Source organism: Solanum lycopersicum, chromosome 6 (assembly GCF_036512215.1).
Source record: "Solanum lycopersicum chromosome 6, SLM_r2.1".
NCBI lineage: Eukaryota > Viridiplantae > Streptophyta > Magnoliopsida > Solanales > Solanaceae > Solanum > Solanum lycopersicum.
Genome location: NC_090805.1, coordinates 11,624,084 through 11,648,544, shown reverse-complemented (window position 1 = coordinate 11,648,544; position 24,461 = coordinate 11,624,084). Strand labels below are relative to the sequence as shown.

The window sequence follows — 24,461 nt, the reverse complement described above, 5'->3', positions numbered from 1 at the left end:
ACATCTCCTTTCGCAAAGATTCAACTCTTTCTGGATGAACACATATTAAAGGCTCTTATGGTCTGTAACCACATGTACATGAACACCTTACAAGTAGTGTTTGCATATCTTGAGTGCAAACACCATTGCTATAAGCTCGAAGTCATGCGTTGGATATTTCTTCTCAAGCACCATATGTTTTCTAAAGGAATAAGCTATAACGTTATCTCGCTTCATCAATACACAACCTAGGTGAACATTGGATGCATTATAATAGATCACATAACCATTTGAATCCGCTGCTAGAGTCAAGAAAAGAGTTGTAGCCAATCTAGTTTTCAAATCTCACAATAATATGACTATTGAAACTTGACCATCTTTTGAGTCAACATACTAAATGATGAGTCTACATATAGAAATCCTTCCACGAACCTTCTGTAATACCCTCTAAACCTAAGAAGCTTATGATATTTATAGGATAGGTAGTTATGGGCCATTGTTTCATTTATTCTATCTTCTGTGAATCCACTCGGATCCCTTTGCTAGATATAATGTGACAAAGGAAAGTAACGGATTGCAAACAGAACTCACAATTTCTAAACTTAGCAAATAACTGGTGATATTTGAGGGTCTGCAAAACAACTCTCAAATGAGTTGCGTGTTCTTCCTTTTTCCTAGGGTAATTAAGAATATCATTAATAAAGACAATAACGAACAAGTCCAAGTACTGTTTGAAAACTCTATTCATCAAATCAATGAAAGCTACACGAGCATTGGTTAGTCAAAATAACATCACAAAAAATTCATAATGACCATACCGAGTCCTGAAGGCTGTCGTTGGAATGTCACTATCTGTGACTCTAAGCTGATGATAACCTGATCTAAGGTCTATCTTCAAGGAATGGCTAGCACCCTAAAGTTGGTCAAACAAGTATTCAATCAAGGGGAAGGTATATATATTCTTGATTGTAACCTTGTTCAACTTTTTATGGTCAATGCACATTCTAAGAGAACCATCTTCCTTCTTTACAACAACACTGGTGCACCCTATGGAGATTTACTAGATCGAAAGAAGCCCTTATCTAGAAGGTCTTTCAGATAATCTTTCAATTCCTTTAGCTCGTTTGGAGCAATCCTTTAAGGAGGAACTGAAATAGGATGGGTATCTGCAAGGAGATCAATTCCAAAGATGATTTCCCTTTCGGGAGGGACTACAAGAAGATCTTCTGGAAATACTTTTAGAAACTCAATAACTGCTAGAACTGACTCAAACATTGGAATTTCAGAGTTAGAATCCTTTACTCAAACTATATGATATAGATAACCCTTACAGATCATCTTTCGGGCTCAGAAATGAATAGTCCCATAGACGCTGAGCTACTACCTTGCCATTCAAAGATTGCTTCATTATAAAACTAAAAAAGAACAATTCTAGTTCTATAATCGATTGATGCATAACAATAATATAACCAATTCATGACTAGAATGACATCGAATTCTACCATTTCTAATTCTACTAGATCTGTTGAGGTGACTTTCTTAGAGAATATGAAATTTCTGTATACCCGTCTAGCTATAATTGGGTTACTTACTGTAGTAGATACTAACAAAGGTTCTGAGAGAGTTTCTGGACTAACACTGAATTGGATTACTAATTAAGGAGTTACAAACCTCGATCTAACAATGCATAAACATCATGGTCAAAAACTCGGAACATATTAGTAACCATATCAGGAGAACCTTCCTGATCCTGGCAAGCCTGAAGAGCATATAACCTAATTTTGGGCTAACCTCTACATGTACTAGATGCGTTACCCTGCTGGGTCAGGCGACTTCATGTTGCTTCTTAAGATGTAGACTAAGCTCTACCATTACTACCTTCTTGACCCTATCTAAAGGAAAATCCCTCAACTTGTGACCATACTGATCGCACCCAAAGCATCCTTACTTTCCTGCGAGGCACTCGCCCAGATGTTTCTGACTAGATCTAAGAAAGTGGGATAAGTCTTGGTACATGAAATACTTCCTTGATACTTGGAGCCTGGTGCTCTAACCTTCTGATCAAACCAATTCTCGGAGGATGGAACACTAGCTGATGAATGGGCTAGGGTTGAAAACTTCTGTTGACTATGCGAGTGATTTCCACCACCTGATTTCTACTGAGAATGGTCACAGTTCCCACTACAAGCCTTCTTACTCTCCTTATCCAGTTCTTTAAGGTAACTCCCTCAACATATTGTTCATGAGTCATAAGCCTAGAGATGTCGATGTATCCTAGTAACACAAAATAAAAAACTCTGTCATCACCAAATCTGACATTCCACACAAGAACTTATTCATCTGAGCCCTAGAGTCTACAACAATGTGAGGAGCATACCTGGAGAGTTGGTTAAACGTGAGCCCGTACTCTTGGACATTCATGTTACCTTGGTTCATGAATTCCTGAGCCTTTCCTTCTCTCAACTCTATTGGGAAAAACCTGTCCAGAAAGGTCTCACTTAAGCACTCCAATGTAATAGGAGTTGCATTTGTAACCCTATTCTTATTCAACTGAGTGTGCCATATATGAGAAACATCTTTCAGCTGGTATGTTGCCAACTCAATACGATCATTCCCAGTGACCTGCATCACCTTAAAGATGTTCTTGATCTCCTCCGAAAAATTCAGAGGATCTTCACCCGTTCCCAATCCAAAGAACTCAAGCGGATTAATACTTACAAAGTCACGGACCCTTGGTGCTTCTGGTCCATCATTTGCATTCAAAGGAGCTTGAACCCACTGATTTTTCTTGTTGGTGATACTTCAAACCAACATCTGAATGGCATTTTTTAATTGAGCATTGGAGACTTCCTGATCTAGGACTGGAGGAGCTACGTTTTGATTTCTCGCCTTAGCTCTACTATGAGGAATAATCTGAAACATAGAACGTCTAGTTATAATGAAATTACATCATACCTTACTCTTGAAAAGAGTAACAAGAAACTGATATTTTCCTAAAACACTTCATATTGTCCTTCTCATTAGATGTGGTGCACTTCACACCCATTAAAAGGATTGCACTTAATGCGGATTTTTATACATCCTATAATACTTGAACCTAGTTCTTTCACATCAAGTTTTTCATGACCGGAGCAACCCCCCAAACGCGGACATAGACCTAAGACAAGAAGTGATCCCAAGTTAACACTACTGGCATGATCATGAAAATACTAAAGATAATCAACTGATATGGAAGCTAAATCATAATTAAAATGAAAAAGATGGGGAGTACTCATATACTATAACTGAGATATTTGAAACTGATAAGTTTAATAGACAAAATGTAACAACCCAAAGTACCCCCTAGGCGTTACAATTGGCGGCATCCTCAAAGAGGACTAAGACTAGCCTCTAAGCATTCATCATTACATTTCATAGGTCAAAGAGTGCGGAAAATTTAAAACTTTGTATATATTGAGGTTTACATAGACTTATCACATACTACATATGGAGTTTATTTAGACTCTTCACATACTTAGGATTCCCATTTAGACAACATAATCAATGCATAGGAATTTTTTTAATACATTTTTCATAATGAACCATCTATAACAAAGTAGAACATTTCGGCATAGCCATAAAAGAAATCCATAATTGCAACATAGGGCTTACAACAATATCTTGAACAATAGGATAGAAATATATGTCTTTACACTACAAAAAAACTATTACCAAGGTAGATAAAAGGCACCATCCTTAAACTTAGAGGATTCACTAATTACTTGGAGGAAGAACTCCAAGTATCCTTGCAAAATGGACTAGAAGCTCTTCTACGACCAGAACCTACAATGTTGGGGAAAAAGGGGAAGAAATTTGGGTTAGTACAAACCATATGTACTAAGTATGGTTCCTATCCTTAAAATTATCAATGCATGAGAAATGGCACAATTTTTCAAAACCATGCTTTATGTTCAAGAACTCAACATGCACATATGTGGAACATTATAAGTCAACCCAACATGATATTAACTTAACCTATAAGCAACCTCAAGCAATGCTAGTGAAATGCAAAGACTAGTAGCCCATAACCCTATCCAAAGCAAAACATCACATTAAGTTACTACATGCATACAACATAATCTCATACTTTATCATAACATGCTTGATTGATAAGTTCATATAAAGCTTAACGTACCTAAAATGTAACTAACTTTATCATACAACTCACTACTAAAATCATCCTTTAGGATCCTACATGTGCAATGAGTAAGAGAAGTCTCATACCCTCCCTTACCCTATCTAGTAACCTTTAATAAGAACGTTAGTAATAGTTCACATACTTGACTTATTCCTTTACCTTTTTACATTAGGAAATAGTAAAATAACCTTCATGAGACCATGTGAGCTACATGGAATTCGGTGTTGTCCTCCCACACAAAAAAGAGAGGGTTAAAACTTGCCTAAGGTGTAACCAATCTTAAATAGCTATCTAGGTAGATCCACTAAGCTATAGACCTATTTTTGAACATAGGTAAGGTTTCAGGAGATTATTACTAGAAATAATGACTTACTAACGTGGAGGTTTTCATCTCATGACACAACACATAACGTGTGAATTCGGACTTGCTAAACGTGAAGAAACCCATGTGGGTTGCCAAATTTATTAAACGTGAGACCTCCATCTCATTTAAATTCCCTTTTGGTGACAAGAATTTATCCCTTTTAGTAATCATAATATTCATCATATAAGATCACATTCATCTCTTTTAGACCCCTATGTGAACATTTCATCATTATAGCTAATGGGTATTCAAAAGTGATAACTACCCTTTCAGTTTAGAAAACCACATACAAGTGAGTAAACTTTTTGCTTAAGACTTTATTATAATTATGACAAACAACGTTCAATCATATCATAATACTGCCATAAAATACTAGCATGCTTCATAACCAATTCGATAGTCTAGTGTTAAGGACATGCTATCATCATCACATCCACACATTAGACATAGAATCATTACAATCTAAATAACTCATACTTAAAAATTGAATACAAGAAAATCAACCTTCACACCTTCTCGCTCTTTAATTGCATCCATACATTAATTACCAAAGAACACATATCTAATGCATAATTAGGGTAAATTCAAGAAGAAATTACATAGTTAACATTAGTATAGTTGAACAACATATTCATCCTCTTCACAATTTACCCTATCAATTTAATGTTTTCATGAAATTGGGAGAAGACATGGATCCATGGGAAAACTCATAGGAAATCATCAATTAACCATTACTATATACTTAAAAAACATTAGCTCATCCTAATTCAACACAATTTATTAACGATTTCATTATTCAAAGAATACCCATGTATTGAAGAAAACCTTAGTTTTGGGAGACTTATGTCCCAACAAGAGAGCACTCCCTAGAAGTAACCGATGTTGTTATCCTAGAGAGGACTAAGACTAAACTCTTAGCATTCGTCATTACATTTCATAGGTTAAATTGCGGACAATTTAATACCTTTCATCCACATAGACATTATGAGGTTTACATAGACATCTCGCTTACACATTATATATATATATATATATATATATATATATATATATATATATATATATATATATATATATATATATATATATATATATATATATATATATATATATATATGGAGTTTACTTAGAATCCTACTTTTATTTCACATAGATAATATGACAATATAGAGTCCAATATAAATGTATCATATAAAATTATCTAAGTCGAAACACAACAATTCGGTCATGGACCTTACACAAATATATAATTTTCAGTTATGGCTTACAACGATTTCTTGAGCAATAAATTGAAGAGAATGTCTTTAGACTATAGAAAGTCACATAGGAGAATAAGAAGAGGCATCATCCTCGAATCTTGAGGACATACCCACACTTGGAGAAATGATCTATGACTTCCTACCAAATTGGTCACGAATCCTTGTACTAACTATGGAAACGTATGCACACACAACTTTGTTATCATGCTAAATGGACATTTGTTCAAAACAATGCTAAGTTACTTTGAAATGCCTTATGCACAATCAAGAACAAATATAATACAATAAACATATATTCCTTAAGACAAAAGCATATTCAACACAAGATCAACATCATCAAGTAAAGTCAAGTAAACATGTACCATAGCATAATTGAGTACATAACCAAACCAACATTAACATCATGATATAACCACAAATCATATATAATTACAATATATACAAAACCCTTACTCATAACCCAACATAAATTCCACAAGTGCAATGATCAAGTAAGGCCCTAAAATGTTACTCAACCAAGTAAACCCAATAAAGGACCATAAGCAATGTCTAGACTCACATTACATAGCATTAAAAGTAATCATCATCGTACATAGCAATATAGACCAATAGTATGCTCATCAATAAATCCAACACAATATTGTATCATCAAAATTTAAAGTCAACATATGCATATCATTCACTTTATAAGAGCATAAGAACATCCTCCTAAAGCTTTTCTTAAGGCCAACTAGTGCGATGTATAGGTAGTCCCATAGCCTTACCCTGACTAAGTCAAATCCCTTAACTAGTCTTAGTTATAGTTCACTTTATTACTTCATTTTACTTTTGGGAAAACTTTCCTTAACCTACATAGACCACAAGAGATAAATGTAGAATCCGGTGTCATAAAACCCTATACCGAAAGAAGGTAGACTACTTGCCAAGGTAGTACCAAAATAGGAACATAGCATTCTAGGTGGATCTACTAACCAATATTCCTATGGGGGCAACATAGTTCAATAACAAGGAGATATGCTTGGGAACCTTTTTATGGACATGGCTATGTAGTCTCCAATCTCATGAGTACATTACTAAACCTACCTTACCTACTTGGGAAGGGACGCAACTTAATACTAGTTCACTCAGTGCTAAGCTAGCGTCACTTTTGAATTGTCTTTCTTTTACAATCACATATAAGTTTAGGTTGTAGGAGAATAGATCCTTGTAAAGTCATAGTCACTATCTCAATAGGAATTTCATGAGAACATCCTTTCAATACAACCCTCATATGTGATAGCACATTAATATCATCATACCATAGTAAGTCATATAGGTATTTCATAACCAACCTTATACCACATCTTCTTCATTATATCACAATCAATATAATCAAGATATTTCACTTGCATCATTATACAATCACCTACCTCATCCAATAAAAATATATACTTCAATCGAACTTCATCACCAAGTACAAGCCATCACAACTGAAGTAAAGGTCTGAGATTACAAGGACTTACCAATTGTCCTTCAAAAGTCTTTATCATTGGTCTTACCCTCAAGCAATCCAATTTCACCAATAAATAGGTTTAATAACATAACCCAATAGTAATTAACATTAAAACTAAGTAAATTTCATCAATACTAATCAAATCAACATGAGTTCATATCCTAGGCTTAGAGAATTTGGGTTAATTCAAGATCTATTCCACATACGATGTTAATTAATCAAGAAAATCATAATTCAACAATAATACATCATAATATAATGTTAATTATCAAAATAATCCATAATAATACAATTTAGAAGATCAATTTTGAATTATAAAGAAACCCCTATGAAATCATCTATTTGAAAGCAATTTTGGAAGGCCCTTTGGGAAAGGAATCCCAAAGGTGAAAGGTTTCCATACCTTGTTAATCCTTGAAGATTTATGGAAAAAAGTGATCCTATTGTATTACTATAACCCTTAGCCCTTGGTCTTCTATGGAGTCTTCTTTGGGGGAGAGAAAGTAGAGGGAAGGAAGAGCAATTTGGGTTCAGGAATTGTGGGGTGTTAAGTTTATTTTAGGGTTTAGGGTAGGTTATATAGTTTCTTAACTAATATAATTAACCATACCCTTAAAACCTAATTAAACACCTAATTAACTAACTTAATTCTATGAACCAATTAAAACTTAACAAGAAAACTGTAGGCTTGACCTACGAGACCATAACCTATGGTCCATAGGTCAACCTACGCCCTTTCCCCCCAATTGTCCTGCATATCCGTTTATAGTGTCAGAGACTTTTCATTTGTCAACTTTTTTAAAAGTGTCTAAGTGGTGGTCGACAGAGGCATCGACACCCCGTCGATCCACCTACGCCTCCTCACCTGCAACTCATAGGTAGACATTGCCTCAAGGCAGCTTCATGACCAAAATGGAAGGGTCCTTCTCAAGAAACCATTGGTGGTCCTTGCAGATTCATACCCTGTCGTTTTGATCCCAAATATATTTAAATACAAATTTAACACCTTCCCGTTAAATTTCATTAAACTCCAACTCCTAAAATCTTGTGAAATAGGCTAAGGCATAGTCTTCAAACATTATGGACGTTTCTTGACCTCTTGACTCTAAAAATGAATATATCGCTTACAAAATTTATTTTTGACCTTAAACAGTGTTACAAACTTTAGACACTCCGTGAGGCGGTAGATTAGGTCTTGCACTTTCCAAAATGTTAAAACAAAACATCTTTTGGAGGGATCTCTTGTTGCAAGAATCCCAAGTGTTAAGGAAATCAAATCATAGAGATGATAAATCCATGAAAATAGGTTGCAAACTTGAAGAATTGACCTTCTTCTTGTAGCTCCAATGGTCTTCAATGGAGGTTTAAATAAAGAGAGAATTTTAGAAAGATGAGAATGATTTTTTATTTCAACTTTGGGGGTTTGATTTTTTCTGAAAAATGACTTAAAGCTGACCATAAATCAATATGTAGTCATCACCTAAATTACCCAAAAGACCCCAAACTTAATTCGGTCTTTTTGTGAAGTCAAATTGACTTAAAAACGAAGCGAACAAATCTGGGAAGTGGTTGTGCGTCGCGGGGGTAGTTCTAAAATTTTTTTTCTAAAATCAAGCATGAGGCAGTGAGCCTCGTGAATTCTACACATTACGAGTAAAAAATTTTTCCTTCCTTATGCTGGTTGCACGACACGTGGCTGGTTTCAAATCTATGTTGTCGCAAGCTGCTTAGGCAGCTTGGTCGGCAATGTTTGGGTCCTCCTCAAGGACCTAGGACCCTTCGGTAGTTCTTGGGAAGTTTTTACCAGACGTTTTGACCCTGTATACATTATTTTAACTATTTAAAGTCTTTTTACAAGTTTTAGACTTCATATTACGCTCTCGAACCTTCACCAAACGTATGGGCATCTACTACTTCAATTTTGCTAGTTTTCGGACGTCAAGGTCTTTCTTTGACGTTGTGACTCTAAAACTTCTGAAATAGGTTATCCACTATTGTTTTAGGTCTAAAGCAATATTATTCAACATTTGAGGCTCTAGTTGGGTTGACGGTGTTCTCGCTATCATTAACCGAAGATGCTCGTATATCATTCAATGGGCTAGCCTTATAAATCTATCTATACATGGATTCAGTTGATAGAAGTGTTCCTATAAATATTATTTCTAGTGTCTATGAATTATAATAAGAAGAACAAGCTCAAAAACATTTTAGCTCAACCTGGAGAGTCTATGAGTAGTTCTTCGGATAAATTAACTTCATTCTTGAGAGGTGTCAAAATTACCGTATCGATATGAGCCGTTGAAGGAATACTTCTATCGGGGGGAAAACAAAAATGAAATGGCAGTGCTTGATTCTATTGCATAAGGTTTGTATGGCGAATGCTCATGGGCGCAGATCACTGAGAAAATTAAGAAAATATCTCGCAACAACAATGTTTGGAGCACTAGAAAGTGTTACGGCTGGGAAATACCCCTAGATGTGACATGGCGTATTCAACCTCTCAGAGGTCTTATACAATCCCTTAGCATTGAATCATCTCATAAGTATGAAAAATAGTGCAGAATTTCAAACCATTTACAATAAAGTCAATAAGGAAACTCCTTTATAAAATGTAAGAAGATTTAGTCTCATCAGAAGCCACGTAAGACAGATCTCATTATAATAGTTTCATGACCCTTACATTGAAAAACATTATGTCTAATACAAAATATTTAATGAAAAATAGAAAGAACACCATCCCCTCGAACATATTAGTACATACCACGTTTTGAGAGAATTCCACTTCCAAATCATCAACTATAGGAATCCTCACTTGCCACCACCTACACTTATACGAATAAATAAAATATGGAATTAGTAAAATTAAGCACTTAATATGATGACCATCTATGAAATATGCATAAAGGGACATGTTAGTTGAAATATGCTTGTCATGCTATTTTGATAAAAAAAAAAACTTCACGAACAAGTGCAAAAGATATCATACATGTCCATCATACACCATATAAGATAATACTCATTTAATATTAAATATAATAGCATAATCATTAAGTAACCAATTTAGACATTAGACCCTCTACCTAAAGTTATCTTATAGTAGATCAGACTATGATCAACAGATTGTGACCATAGATTGCACCTGCAAATTTTTGAAAAACTGATTTCTCCTTTGTTTTGGATACGGGGTGTTACATAAATTGTTCATCCAAAAACATGAGGTTCAACGTTCGGTAGATGGGCTATTGTGCAAAATCTCTTTAATTCTTGTTGAGGTGTTTGAAAGTCAATAATCCGAGAAGGGGATCAATTGTTAAATAAATAGACGACTTTATTGCTTACTGCCAATAAAAGTGAGTCATGTTCATAACATAGTGAGGCACGAACTAGGTCCAAAATTTCTCTATTCTTTCTTTCTGCTAAACCATTTTGGTGAGGTGTATATGTTCATGAAGTATGATGTCGTCTCCCCAATGACTAACATATTTTGCGAATGAACTATCAATAAATTCCCTAGCATTGTCACATTTCCAAATTCAAATTTCCTTTCTTATTGAGTATGCATCATATTGTAAAATGTCTTAAATGATTTAAATGCATCACTCTTCTTGGAAAGAAAAGAAACTCATGTCTTAGATAACCAAAAGAGATGTGTCCTAGTCTCCTAGGCCATAGCCATATTTTTTCTTTAGGCTTTTCAACTCCACTTGTATGACATGCCTGCCTAAAATTATGCTTTGTATTCTCAATCAACTCCAGATAGTATAGCTTGCCTCGTTTAACACCATAACCAAGACTAATCCAGGTCAGAATGTTCAGAAAGATACAAAAAAAGTGCAAAAAAGTAATTGTACATTTAAGAGATGAGGTAATTTGTCTTATATAAAACAAGTTTTTTTGAGTGAAGGCACTACCAAAAAAATTTCACGAGTCAAAAAACCAGACAATTCAACAGAACCATCCCCCGAAAATTACAATTATTTCCTTGAGCCGTAGAAATAACTTGTTGCTTGGATGGTTAATTTTTTTTAACTTAATAGAGTCTCTAGTCATATGATCGGGTGCTCATGTGTCAATAATTCGTGGATTGTCCTTGGAAGTGACAAAAAAACATCAACCTTACAAAAGTTACATGGTTAAGACACGTTGGTCGTAGGTTCTGATTGTTTTCCTTGTATACCTATTGTTGCTTTGACAGAGATGTTTTTTCATGGTTATTTTGAAAAATCCCACCATTCTAGATACCTAATAATTTCAAAGTAGCACTGTTTTGTGTGACCTTTTTCACCACAATTATTTCAATCCTTGTTATTTATTTTCTAGATGATGAAACACTTTAACTCTTTGTGTGTCACCTTCAACCAGCATGGTTGAATTTTCTGGGACTGGTCTAGAACTTTCCATGATTTGTCTTTGTTGTGCTTCTCTCCTTATATACACATAAAAACTTTCCAAATCAAATTTTGGATCTTTTCTTAAAATCTTACCACGAACTTGATCAAATTCAAAATCAAGTCCACTTAGAAATATGTGAACTCGAAGCCTAGCCACCACAAAATGTCACTTTACAATCCCTTCCACTAATCTCTTTTGTGAAGCTATCCAATGGTCAATTTCCTAAAAAATTGCTATGAGTTCGTTATAATAGGTAGACAAAGGTCAACTATTCTGCATAGTGATGAATGATTATTGATTGAGTTCAAATAAGTGTGTCTCTTCTGATCCATCATATAATGTTTTTGGAGCATCTTCCCATATCTCTTGAAAGGTTGACAGGAACATAAATCTTTGCATCAGATGCGGGCTAATTAAATCAATAAGCCATCTTCAAACTTTATGATTTTCAGTGATACATGTGCCATAAGTTTAATCAGTTGGTGATGGTTTGGTAAATTCTCCAGTAACATATCCAACTTTGTTTCTTGCTCCAATACGCATCTCCATTAGCTGTTACCACAAAGGATAATTCCTTTCATCAACAACTATTCCAGTGGGAAAAGAAGAATTCTCCTATTGGACTATGATTTGCAGTGCAAGGTTTTTCTATTGGTTTATGGAAGTAGATGGAACCACACGATTTAGTTTTGATACCATGTTGAACAAGGTCGCAGACTTAGGTAAAGAAATCCGTCATCCAAATTTTTATTGATTGTACTTGTACATATATTTATACGACAAAAAATAAACCTAGAAATATATTTTAGGTAGAATTCTATATTAGGTAGAATATATATAAAAAAAGCGGCAAATAAGTATTACTACAATAAAAATTCTTAGAATTGCAGTCTCTTGTCGTCAATAGTGTTGTATGTTTATTAGTAACTTAAACAATAGGGAACTATAGTAGATAAAGAAGGAGAAATATCAAAAAGAACAAGGGAGTTTTGGAATTGGGTTTCATCTTCTTCACTTGTCGAAGTTATGATATGTGAAAACATCATTTATGTCGTTCATGATTTCTAAATACATGAATTCAAGTTTATCTTTGAATTCATGAATATAAGTTTGTTTTTCATAAAGCCGCGCTAGAAAATTTCAGTTATTCATATTCAAAAAACTTGAATTTTTCTTTGAAAATTCAACTAAATTGACCTTAAATGTGCAATAAAATCCCTCTAATTCAAGTTATGATCTTCTCATGATATAGATTCTTTTTTTAAAAAATCCAATAAGAACAAGAGGTTCAATATGGATAAATTAAACAAAAGAATAGTGTAAGTTAAGTTGAAGAAGAAATCCTGCAGTGTACTATGTGTTATACCTCACAAATCCAAAGGTCTAAGCTAGATTCTCACCTAAGGAATAATGTTTAAAATGGTGTTTCCAGGCTTAAACAAATTTAATTACCTTGATTTTGAAGTACTAAATCCTAAACGTCTAGAAACTACCATGACGTCCGGAGACTAAAAAAAGTGATATAGTGTGCCTTTAGGTATTAGAAGAGGTTCGAAGAGTCTTATGAAAGTCAATCCTTTTACAAATGATTATAGTACACATGAATAGATGTTAAAGGTCTAATCTTATGGGTATGACTCCACAAGGACCACCATCAGGGACCTCAAGTAGGACACAAACATTTGAACCAATAGTTGTCTAAAAAACAGCAAGCACTTGATGAGTGCAAATGATGCCCCGTCGATGGACTCACTTCTTGTAAATACAAGTTGTGAGTCCACATATAGAATTAAGGACAAATGGATATATTCGAGAACTCTATGAACAAAATAATGAAGTTCACGATGGTTCGTTCATGGAACGACTGACTGTTAATCAATGTCATCAAATGAATTCTGCACGCCATCCTTGGAAATTTAAATGTAGGGTTAGTTTAATTTAGTTATTTTTGTTTTTATTAAGGGATTTTAACAAATAAAATAAGTCTCCCACTTCAAAATCCCAAAACTCCAAAGACTCTCACTTCTCTCTAGAACTTTCTCTCTCATCTCAAGACCCCATTGAAGAATAAGATAAAGATTTTTCTAGGTCTTCAAGAACAAATATTTCCTTCACAAATATCTAAGAATTGATAAGGTATGGATACTCTTCACTCTTGGGACTCCTTTCCTCAAGAAGTTCATTAAAAATTGAATTTCAATGTTCATCCAGAATCTAGATTTCACACAATTTCATGGGTCACCCTTCAAACTTGATTAATTTGGTCTTAAGTGTTTACGAGTGAATTGATGTATTAGCTTAGACTTTGACATAATTACCTAAAATACCCATGAATGTACCTTTTCTCTTAACCCTAACTCTTTAAATATGTTAATTAATGATTAGGATTGATGTAATTGAATGTGTTCTTCAATAATTTACTATTATATGATGGTGGTGATTGAATTATGTGGTAAATATTGTGAATTTGGGGTGAAGTATTGAATGGGTTTATTGTAGGCCATTGGTAAAACCTTGAAGGTCATACTCTTTGTGAGTAGAGATTTTGTATGCAATGTACCTCTAGAGATGAGTTCTCTTTATTAGTGGACATGAGTTACTTAGAGGAAACTCCTTATCCCTTGACTATACACCCACATGGGTCAATATATTGGAAACCAATGTAAAGGCTAAAAGAGAATCACCCAACCTTAGGCAAGTAGGGATCCCTCATTGGGTAGTGGTTCATACGGGGATTCCGTGTCTAACTCTCATGGTCTTTATCGGTTAAAATAGTCCCTACAAATTAATATAAGGAACTAAGACTTTTTAAGGGTGAATTACTTAGGGTAGGTGGTGGAATGGGATGCTATCTATCCATTGCACAAGTAGACATTTGGAGGTAGTCTTGGTGTGCCCTTATATGAAAATGTACGAATTAGTTATAGATTATATTAATGAAGTAAGATTACTTTATATCTAATAATACTGAAGCATGTTGATCTTATGCCTAATATTATTATGTAAATGATGAAGGTGATGTTCCTCCTCTAATGGAATTCTCAAGGAGCACTAAGGTGGGAGTAGTAGTATGGATGCTACTTTAACATTGCATTATGTGTAACATGGGGTTTGTCTTGAAGAATGCTATTATGCGATGTTCCTAAATGCATATATGTTTCCTCTAGAATATTTAGTAGTCAATTGTTGACCTATTGAATTGAAATTAAGCATGTCTATATTTGGTAAACTTAAGGATTACTTAGGTGTGTATTGAAGAGGTTGTAAGGCATGAATAAATAAATTACTTGATAAATGTCTCTAAAGGTTGATTTGATGGATGTTTTACCTTGTATGTGAAATGATGACTCATAAAATGCTTTGTAAACTTGATTCATAAAGGTTTTACTAAAATAGCATGAACTATGTTTCTTTTAGTTTCTTTATTTTTGAGACATTGTTTAAGACTTAGTATGTTTCTTTCAATGTACAGCTCGTGACCCTCTAATGTTAAGATGTGTATAAGTTTACATGTGATGATGAGACTTGTTTCTTAGCTTTATAAAAGAAATTTATTATTAGTTATGTTGTGAAAAGTTCTAATTCAACACTACTTTTCATACCTATGTAATTAATTTAAGATAAGAGTCTTGTACAAGACCTTCTAGATGTCGAGTACGCCATGTAACGCCTACGGGGCACTAATGGGTCGTTACATAGACCTTAAGAGTTTAACCACTCATATATCATGTTCATAAATCCTAGGTTATAGGATAAGAAAAAGGACATTTGTTCAAAACCATGCCAAGATACGTTGAAAAGCCTTATGCATAATCAAGGACTCATATAGGACAATAACCATATATTTATTAAGAACATAGCATATTCAACACAAAACCAACATAATTACGTATAACCATGTCAATATGATTAATATCATACTAGAACCTTAACCAACACCACTCCAACATCATGTTATATCAATAAAGCACATATAAGAGTTTATGTCATAAAAACACATACAAGACCCTTACTCATAACCCCCATCATGTCTAAAAGTGTAAAGACCAAGTAAAGCCCCATATCCATAATCATGTAAACCCAACCAAGAATCATAAGCAATGCCTACAATCTCATAACATAACAATAGTATTCATAATCATATTTTCAATATAGACAAATATCATATTCATACGTAAAACAAACATCATAGAGTATCATCAACATATAAAGTAAAAGCATACATTTCGTTTACTTTATAAGGGCATAAAACATATGAATATCCTCCGAAGACTCCCTTGAAGGCAAACTAGAGCAATGTATAGGTAGAGTCTCATATCCCTACCTAGATTAAGTCAACCCCCTCAAGTTATCCTAGTTACAATTTACTTTATTAGTTCACTTTACTTCCGAGAACATCTTTCCTTAACCACCATAGAACACATGAGCCAATATGGAATCCGCTGTCATGGAACCCTACACCGAAAGAAGGTGCATTACTTGCAAAGGTAGTACAAAAACATGAACATAACATCTATGTAGATGCACAAGCTAGTATTCCTATGGAGGCAACACTGTTCAAGAACTAAGAGATATATTTTGAACCCTCTTTATTCTACATGCATTAAAGACTAGAATATCTTGATTACATTAGTGAACCTATCTTCCCTACTTGGGAAGGGAAACTCCTCACTACTAGTTCACTCCGTGCTAATAAATCGTAGAAGAATAGCTCCTTGTATAGTCATGATCATTATCTCAATAGCAATTGCATTAGAACACCTTTCATTACAACCCTCATATGTGAGATTAGCACATTAACATCATTATATCATAGTAAGTTACATAGATACTTCATAACCAACCTTATATTATTACATCTTGAGCATACTATCACAATCATATAAATGAAGACATTTCATCTTACCATCATAGCAAACCTAATAAATCTTATAATAAGGCATAGTTCAATATAAATTCAGCACTAAACACAGGTAATCATAATTGAAGTAAGGGTTTGAGATCACAAGACTTAACCAATCTCCTTCACAAGCAATCATCAACTATTTTAACATCAACCATCCAATTAAACCCAACAATTGGTGTCATATCATCACATAATAATAATTAATACCATAATGAAGTCAATTGAATCACTACACATCAATTCATCTCTAGTTCATAACCTAGGGTTATGGGTTTGGGTCAATTTCGTGATCTATTCCACAAACTAGGTTAACTCATCAAGTACTAGCATAATTGAATCATAATACATCATAATTAATCAGAAGAAACCATAAACAATGTAATTTAGAAGATCAATTTCGTAATAGAAAGAAACTTACATGAAACTCATCCTTTTGAAATCTATTTTTGAAGAACCCTTTGGAGACAGGAATCCCAAAAGTAAAAGGATATCATACCATGTTAATTGTTGAATATTTATGGCAAAAAGTTTAAATCTTGCTGACCTAAGACCTTGACCTAGATCTCCAATGGAGTTCTTCTTTGGGGAAAGAGATAGTAGAGAGACGGAAGAGCAATTATGTGTTTGTGAAAAATGGGAGTAGAGTTAGTTTAATTAGGTTTAGGTCTTAATATAACACCTTACCTAATTTAATTAGACCTGCCTTAACCTCTAACTAATTAACTAACCAACTAATTAATTAAATGCGTGAACTTAAAACTTACAAGTGAAATTGTAGCCTTACCTACGAGATGACGACCTACGGTCTTTAGGTTAGTCGACGGGCCTTGGGACGAACCATCCTGTAGGTCCGTCGTTTTGTAAGAGAGTTTGCAAAAACTAGGATTTAGCAGAAATGTCTAAGTGACCATAGGCATAGGCAATTGACTCCCCGTCGTCTGCTTTTGTTGGTAGACACTATATCAAGACATCTTTTGGCCGAATTGGAAGGGTCCTCCTCAAGGACCCGTAAGGTGGACCTTTAGTAGTCGTACCTGAACATGTTGACCCTAAACAAACTCTAATACATGTTATACACCTTACCACCATATCTCATCAAATTCTGACTCCTAAAACCCCGTCAAATAGGCTAAGGCATACCAACGCCTTTTGCACTAGTCTTTGGATGTCGTGGAAGTTCCTTGACAATTTCACTCTAAAAATTTGTAAATGGCTTTTATACATTAATGTTGACTTTAAAACAGTGTTACAACTCTTGGAAACTCATTGAGGCTCTAGATTAGATTTTAGATTTTCTAAGTGTGATATTATCCCTCTGTATGAACATTCATCCCCGAATGATACTAAAATTATTTTGAAGGGAAAGGATAGACTCGATACTAGAAGCCCAACCAACAACATGAATCAATATGAGCTACATATCAAGTCATAAAAACATTTCATTTACACAAAATAAACCAAAATATCAATTACAATATATAAGAGCTCACATCACGACATGAGGAATTTCCTTCTCACAACAACATGGGCTCAACATATCATAAAGAGTCAATTATGCAAAAAATTAACCTATCAACACGTTGAATGTCATTTCATGAGGGTAACAACATACTAAAAACACAAATAAGTGTAACACTAGGCAAAAGAGAATTTTCATATGAAACTTCATTTAGTAAAAACCTTTATCAATAACATGCACATCTCTGAAAAACAATTCAAATTCAATTTATTAATTATTTTAATTATTAGTAGGAACAACTAACCTTAATCAACAGAGAGATGAGGGTAAAGGGACTTCATGTTGGCCTCGGCCTCCCATGTTGCTCCCTCAACTAGGTGGTTCTTCCATAACACCTTTTACGGAAGTCACCTCCTTGCTCCTCAACTTCCGTACTTGTCTATCAAGGATTTCAACTCGAACCTCCTCACAGGAGAGGTTCTCTTCTACACCTAGACCATCAATAAGAAGAATGGAATCGGGATCACTGATGCACTTCTTAAGCATGGAGACATTGAATACCGGATGAACCGAAACCAATTAACTAGGTAATCTCAACTTGTATGCAACCTTGCCAACCCTTTGCAATATTTCATAAGGTCCCACATAACGAGGAGTCAACTTCCATTTCTTGCCAAATCTAACCACTCCCTTCATGGGTAAAATTTTTAAATACACTTTATTCCCCTCACAAAATTCTAAATCGCTTCTCCTATGGTGGTCATAAGAATTTTGATTGCAATAGGATATTTTCAATCGGTTCCATATCATGTGAACTTTGTCCAAAGTCTTATAACTCAACTCAGGACCCAATAGTGAAGAATCTCCCACTTTTAACCATCCAATTGGAAATCAATATATCCTACCATACAAGGTTCCGAAAGGATACATTGATATTGTGGAATGGTAACTATCGTTATAAGAGAACTCAACCAAACGCAAGTGTTTATCCCAATTTCCCTTGAAATCAATTTTAGAAACTATAAGCATATCTTTAAGAGTTTGAATAGTACACTCTGCTTGACCATCCATTTAGGGAGTACAAGTGGTGCATAGCCTCACCTTTGTACCCAAACCTTTTTGGAATGACCTCCAAAACCTATTTGTTAATTGCACACCCCTAACGATATGATGGATAACGTAATACAATGGCCACACACAATCGCATCTACGAAGATCCTTGAATAATCCTCTGTCGAGTAAGTGAATTTGACTGGAATAAAATGAGCGGATTTGATGAACCTATCTACAACAACCCATATAGAATCATGTTGCTTTTGTGTCCGAGGCAAAACTAACACGAAGTCCACTAATATGTTCCCACATCCAAGTAGGAACTTGTATTTCTTGAAGTAACCCACTTGTCTTTTGGTGCTCATCTTTCACTTGTTGTCAATTTGGAAATTTTGCAACAAATTCCTCTATGTCCCTATTTAATCCTTCAAACCAAAACACTTCTTTAAGGTCATGATGCATCTTTGTAGAACCCGGATGAATGTAAAAATGAGAACCACGAGTTTTCTCAAGAATCCGGTTTCTCATATTATCAACATTGGGTACACAAAACCTTACTTGATACCTCAAGACACCATCCCCTCTTAGGAGAATGACTCATTAAGCTTACCAAGAATAAATTGATTCAACTCCATGAATGGTTTATCATGGTGTAGCTAAGACTTTAACTCAACCCCAAAAGATGATTCGTAGTTATGATGGACCATAAAACCACCATTTTGAGTATCTTCCAATCTAAAACACCCAATCTATCAAATCTATAAACATCTTTTACTAGGTTTTTCTTGGCTTCTTCTACATGGGACACACTACCCATGGTCATACAACTTAGAGCATCTTGCAACCACATTGGATTTTCCGTAGTCGTAGAGAACACTCATGTTGTAATCTTTCAACAATTCAAACTGTCTTCTTTGTCGAAGATTCAACTCCTTTTGAGTAAACACATATTAAAGACTCTTGCGGTCGGTATACACAACAATGTGGACACCATACAAATAATTCCTCCATATATTTAAGACAAATACCAAGTTCGCCAACTCAAAAAAAATGAGATGGATAATTCTTCTCATGCACCTTAAGTTGCCTAGAAGTATATGCTCCTACTTTCATATGTTGCATAAGGACACAAGTTAAGTGCACTCGGGATGCATCACAATATACATCAAAACCCTTTGTACCCTCCAGCAGAGTCAACACCAGAGCGGAGGTTAGCCTCTATTTAATGATTTGGAAGCTTCTTTCACATGCCACCCATCACTCAATTTCACATTCTTTTGGGTCAAGGTAGACAAAGGAGAAGTAATGGACATAAGAAACTTCTTATGTTGATTGAATTTAATAGTCTAGGAAAACTCTTGATCACTTCGGTTTTTCATAGATAAACTTCATCTTCCTCATTAGATATGATATGACCAAGAAACGCCATCGACCTCATCCAAAACACACATTTTCTATACTTGGAAAATATTTGGTTTTCCTTAAGCACTTGCAACACCATACTTAAATGGTCTAGGTGTTCACCCTCATTTTTCAAATATACAAAGATGTCATCAATGAATACAATAACAAATCAATCTAGGTAACTTTGAAACACCCTATTCATGAGCTCCATAAACGACACCGGTGCATTAGTGAGACCAAAGGACATTACTAAGAACTCATAGTGACCATATCTAGGCCAAAATTTCATGTTTGGTTTATCATCATCCCTCACCATAACTTGGTGTTACCCCAATCTCAAATCAATCTTAAAAAATTGCTTGCCCCTTGAAGTTGATCAAACAAGTCGTCAATCTGATGGAGAAAATACTTGTTCTTAATAGTGACATTATTGAGTTGGCGATAATCAATGCACATTCTAAGGGACTCATCCTTCTTCTTCACAAACAAAACTAGAGCACCCCATGAAAAGATACTACGTCTAATGAAGTCTTGTCTAGTAAGTCCTCGAGTTGAGCCTTTAAATCTTTCCATTTTGTAGGAGCCATCTGATAAAGTGGAATTGAAATGGGGTTGGTATCCGGTATCAAGCCAATACTAAAATTAATTTCCCATTTGGGAGGGATTCTGGGAAGATCATTAGGATGGACCTCCGGAAATTTCCTCACTACAGGGACTAACTCAATGTGAGGATTTTGGGAGTCTAAATCTTTGAATCTTACAATATGGTATAAACAACCTTTTGGGATTATTTGACAAGCCTTAATACAAGAGATAATACAACCTGTAGGAACAGAATTTCCCCCATTCCACTCTAAGACGATTTCATTTGAAAAATTGAATGTTACAATTCTTGTTCTACAGTCAATGGAAGCAAAAAAATCGTGCAACTAATCCGTCCCCAAAATAACATCAAAATAAACCATATTAAGTTCTAATAATTCAACACGAATAACTCTATTTGCAAAATTATATGACAATTTCTATATACCCTCTTTGCAACTACCGACTCACTTACCGGGCTAGTTAGCTGAGAGGTTTGGTAGGATATCGGTGAAAACATCAAACTTCGTAGCTATCAAAGGATTAACAAAAGATAATACAACACCTAGATCATGTAAAGCATAAACATTAATAGAGAAGACTTGTAACATACTGGTCACCACATCGGGAGAACTCTCTTTTGTTCATCCCTAGAGCAAAGAGAAAAGAACAATTCTTCTTTTAAGAATCCACATTAGGATAACTAGCTTTATATTGACAACTTACTTTGTATTTCCTCTTCAAATTAGGGAAATCCTTAACCTCATGGCCACTCTTGCGACACCCAATGTAATTGTCCATCTTAACAAGACAATCTCCATAATGTTTTTTGCTCCATTTTCCACAAGTTGGTTTCATACTTGGTGAACTTGTTCCTTTTCCCTTTTGAAATTTACAGTTAGACACCCGATCATCATGAGTCTTGGTAAATTTGAAAAGAACTTGGTTGGATAACCTCTTCGTCAATCTAGTCTTATCTTGAATTTCCAACATCCCCTTTGAAAAGCCATTATAAGACTTAGTTATCTTGTTTTTGTATTCTTCCTCTTTTTCCTACTCTATTCAACTTATTAAGTATGAACAATGATACGAGATATATTACTTTTATCAAGAAGCATAGCTGAATGACATTCTTCAACCAAGTCTTCAAACACCCTCATTAGAAAACGACTCATCTCATACCTTGGGTTTTAAACCAAGATGGACCGTTCTTGGACAACTTGGTAAACTTCAAAGAATAGTCAAGTACACTCAAACCTTTGTTATGAAGGTTGAGGATTTCTTCCACCTTAGTTTCCCTCATCTCTCTATGAAAGAACCTATGAATAAAATCTCTCTTGAGTATCTCCCAGGTCACCGGGCTACCTCTTAGTGCTCTATTATCTCTCCATTGTGTGTACCAAGTTTGGTCCACATCTTTGAGTTGATAGGATGCTAAATTGGCCTTCTCAATTGAGGTCAAACCCATAGCATAGATAATCTTATAGACGTCAACGAGTAAATCCTGAGGGTCCTAATTCGAGTTCGACCTGAAGAATATAGGTGGATTCATTCTAGTAAGGTCTCCCAAACGAGAGGCCACAGTGTTAGCATGTTTAGGCAGTCGAGGTTCAATCTCCCTATTCACTTGGGCCATCATGTCTTGAACTTTAAAAGTGATGACATTAGCTTTAGAGGTCATGGTTTTGGCCAAAGTGAGAAATGCTTCCCTCATATCTCCATCGTTCATCGGTGGAGGAACAAGTGGAACTGGATCACCCATAATAACTTCTTCGAGTGGAGGCACTTAGTTGTATAATGGAGGCACTTTGTAGTCATGATCTCCAACATTTGCCATTTATTCCTCGTCCCTTCTAGCAACTTTTATTCAAGTATTCATACCTATATCCATGATACAAGTTTTAGGTAAAAGCACATAACAAGACTTTAGAGGCACAACATATGAATACAAACAGATGAGAGTTTTCTAAACATCACATAGTCTCTTATTCAAAAGTGTGATGCGCTTCACAATTATTAATAATAGTTTAAATAGTGTGGTTTAATGAGGCATAAATTTAAGGGATATTAAACCCTTATGCTCTGAAACAAAGTTTGTCATATCCGAGAAGTACCCCCTAGACGTAACCAGCGTTGCCGTCCTCGGAGAGCACTAAGATAGACTCTTAGCAATCGTCATAACATTTACAGCTTTAAAATGTACAGAAAATTAAACTTCTCACCTATCTCTATATCATGAGGTTTACTTAGACCTCTCGCTTACAAATAATATATTCAAAGTGAGTATACATAGACTCATCATATAAGAAGATGACATAGTCTTGTACTTTTATGGCACATATAGACAACATACATAATAGAGTATTAAAAGAGATGTCTCATATAAAACCATCTAAACGGAGTAGAACAACATAACCATATCCCTTACACTATTGTAAAAGTGAAACTTAGGGCTTACAACAACGTCTTGAAACAACATTAGTGAAATGATTGTCTTTCGACGATAGCAATGTAACATAGGTAGAATGATAGAAAGGCATCATCTTTAGAACATGAGGACATAACCGTACTTGGCGAAATGATCCAAGCATTCCTTCAAAGTGTTCACAAACCCTTCAACGGCCGGAACCTTAAATATTCAGAAAATAGGGATAAATGGGCTTAGCACATCACTTGTACTAAGTATGAAATCATATGCACACACAATATGCAAATCATGCTACAAAGTAACATTGTTCAAAACCATACCAAGCTACTTTGAAAAGTTTTATGCAAAATCAAGAAATCATATAGGACAATAACCACATATTCATTAAGATATTAGCATATTCAACTCTAGACCAACATCATCAAGTATAACCAAGTCAACATGATTAATATCATACTAGAACCTTAACCAACACAACTTCAACATCTTCTTATATGAACAAATCACATATAAGAGTTTATGTCATAACAACCCCTATCAAGTCTACAAGTGTAATGACCAAGTAAAGCCCCATACCTTACTAAATAATGTAAACCCAACCAAGAATAATAAGCAAGGCCTACATCTCATAACATAACATCAATAGTAATCATCTATATATGTGAAATATATACCAACAACATGTTCATAAATAACAAACATTATATAGTGTCGTCAACATATGAAGTCAACATATACATTTCATTTACTTTATAAGACCATAAAACATAAGAACATCCTACTAAGACTCCTCTCAAATACAACTAGTGCAATGTAAAGATATAGTCTCATACCCCTACCTAGACTAAGTAAAACCCCTTAAGTCATCCTAGTTAGAGTTCATTTTAATATTTTATTTTACTTTCAGGAACATCTTGTCTTAATCGACATAGACCACATGAGACAATGTGCAATCTAATGTCTTTG

The 24,461-nt window shown here is 34.7% G+C and overlaps 1 protein-coding gene across 1 annotated transcript; it reads right to left on the bottom strand.

Annotated features, from left to right (window-relative positions):
- Positions 1–1,116: 1,116 nt before the first annotated feature.
- Positions 1,117–22,829, bottom strand: LOC138349227 (uncharacterized). Its single transcript, XM_069299549.1, has 4 exons — positions 22,597–22,829; positions 2,287–2,779; positions 1,651–1,738; positions 1,117–1,241 (listed from the first exon to the last, which is right to left on the bottom strand). Exons 1-4 carry the CDS (start codon positions 22,827–22,829, stop codon positions 1,117–1,119), a joined length of 939 nt encoding a protein of 312 aa, XP_069155650.1.
- Between the last annotated feature and the right edge of the window lie 1,632 nt (positions 22,830–24,461).

Coding starts and splice junctions, on each gene's coding strand:
- LOC138349227 (XM_069299549.1), bottom strand. CDS start 22,829: ATGGGTGATCCAGTTCCACTTGTTCCTCCACCGATGAACGATGGAGAT. Junction 1,739..2,286: donor TGTGTGGAATGTCAGATTTG/GTGATGACAGAG, acceptor TATGCTCTTCAG/GCTTGCCAGGATCAGGAAGG. Junction 1,242..1,650: donor TTATGCATTGTTAGATCGAG/GTTTGTAACTCC, acceptor TGTTTGAGTCAG/TTCTAGCAGTTATTGAGTTT.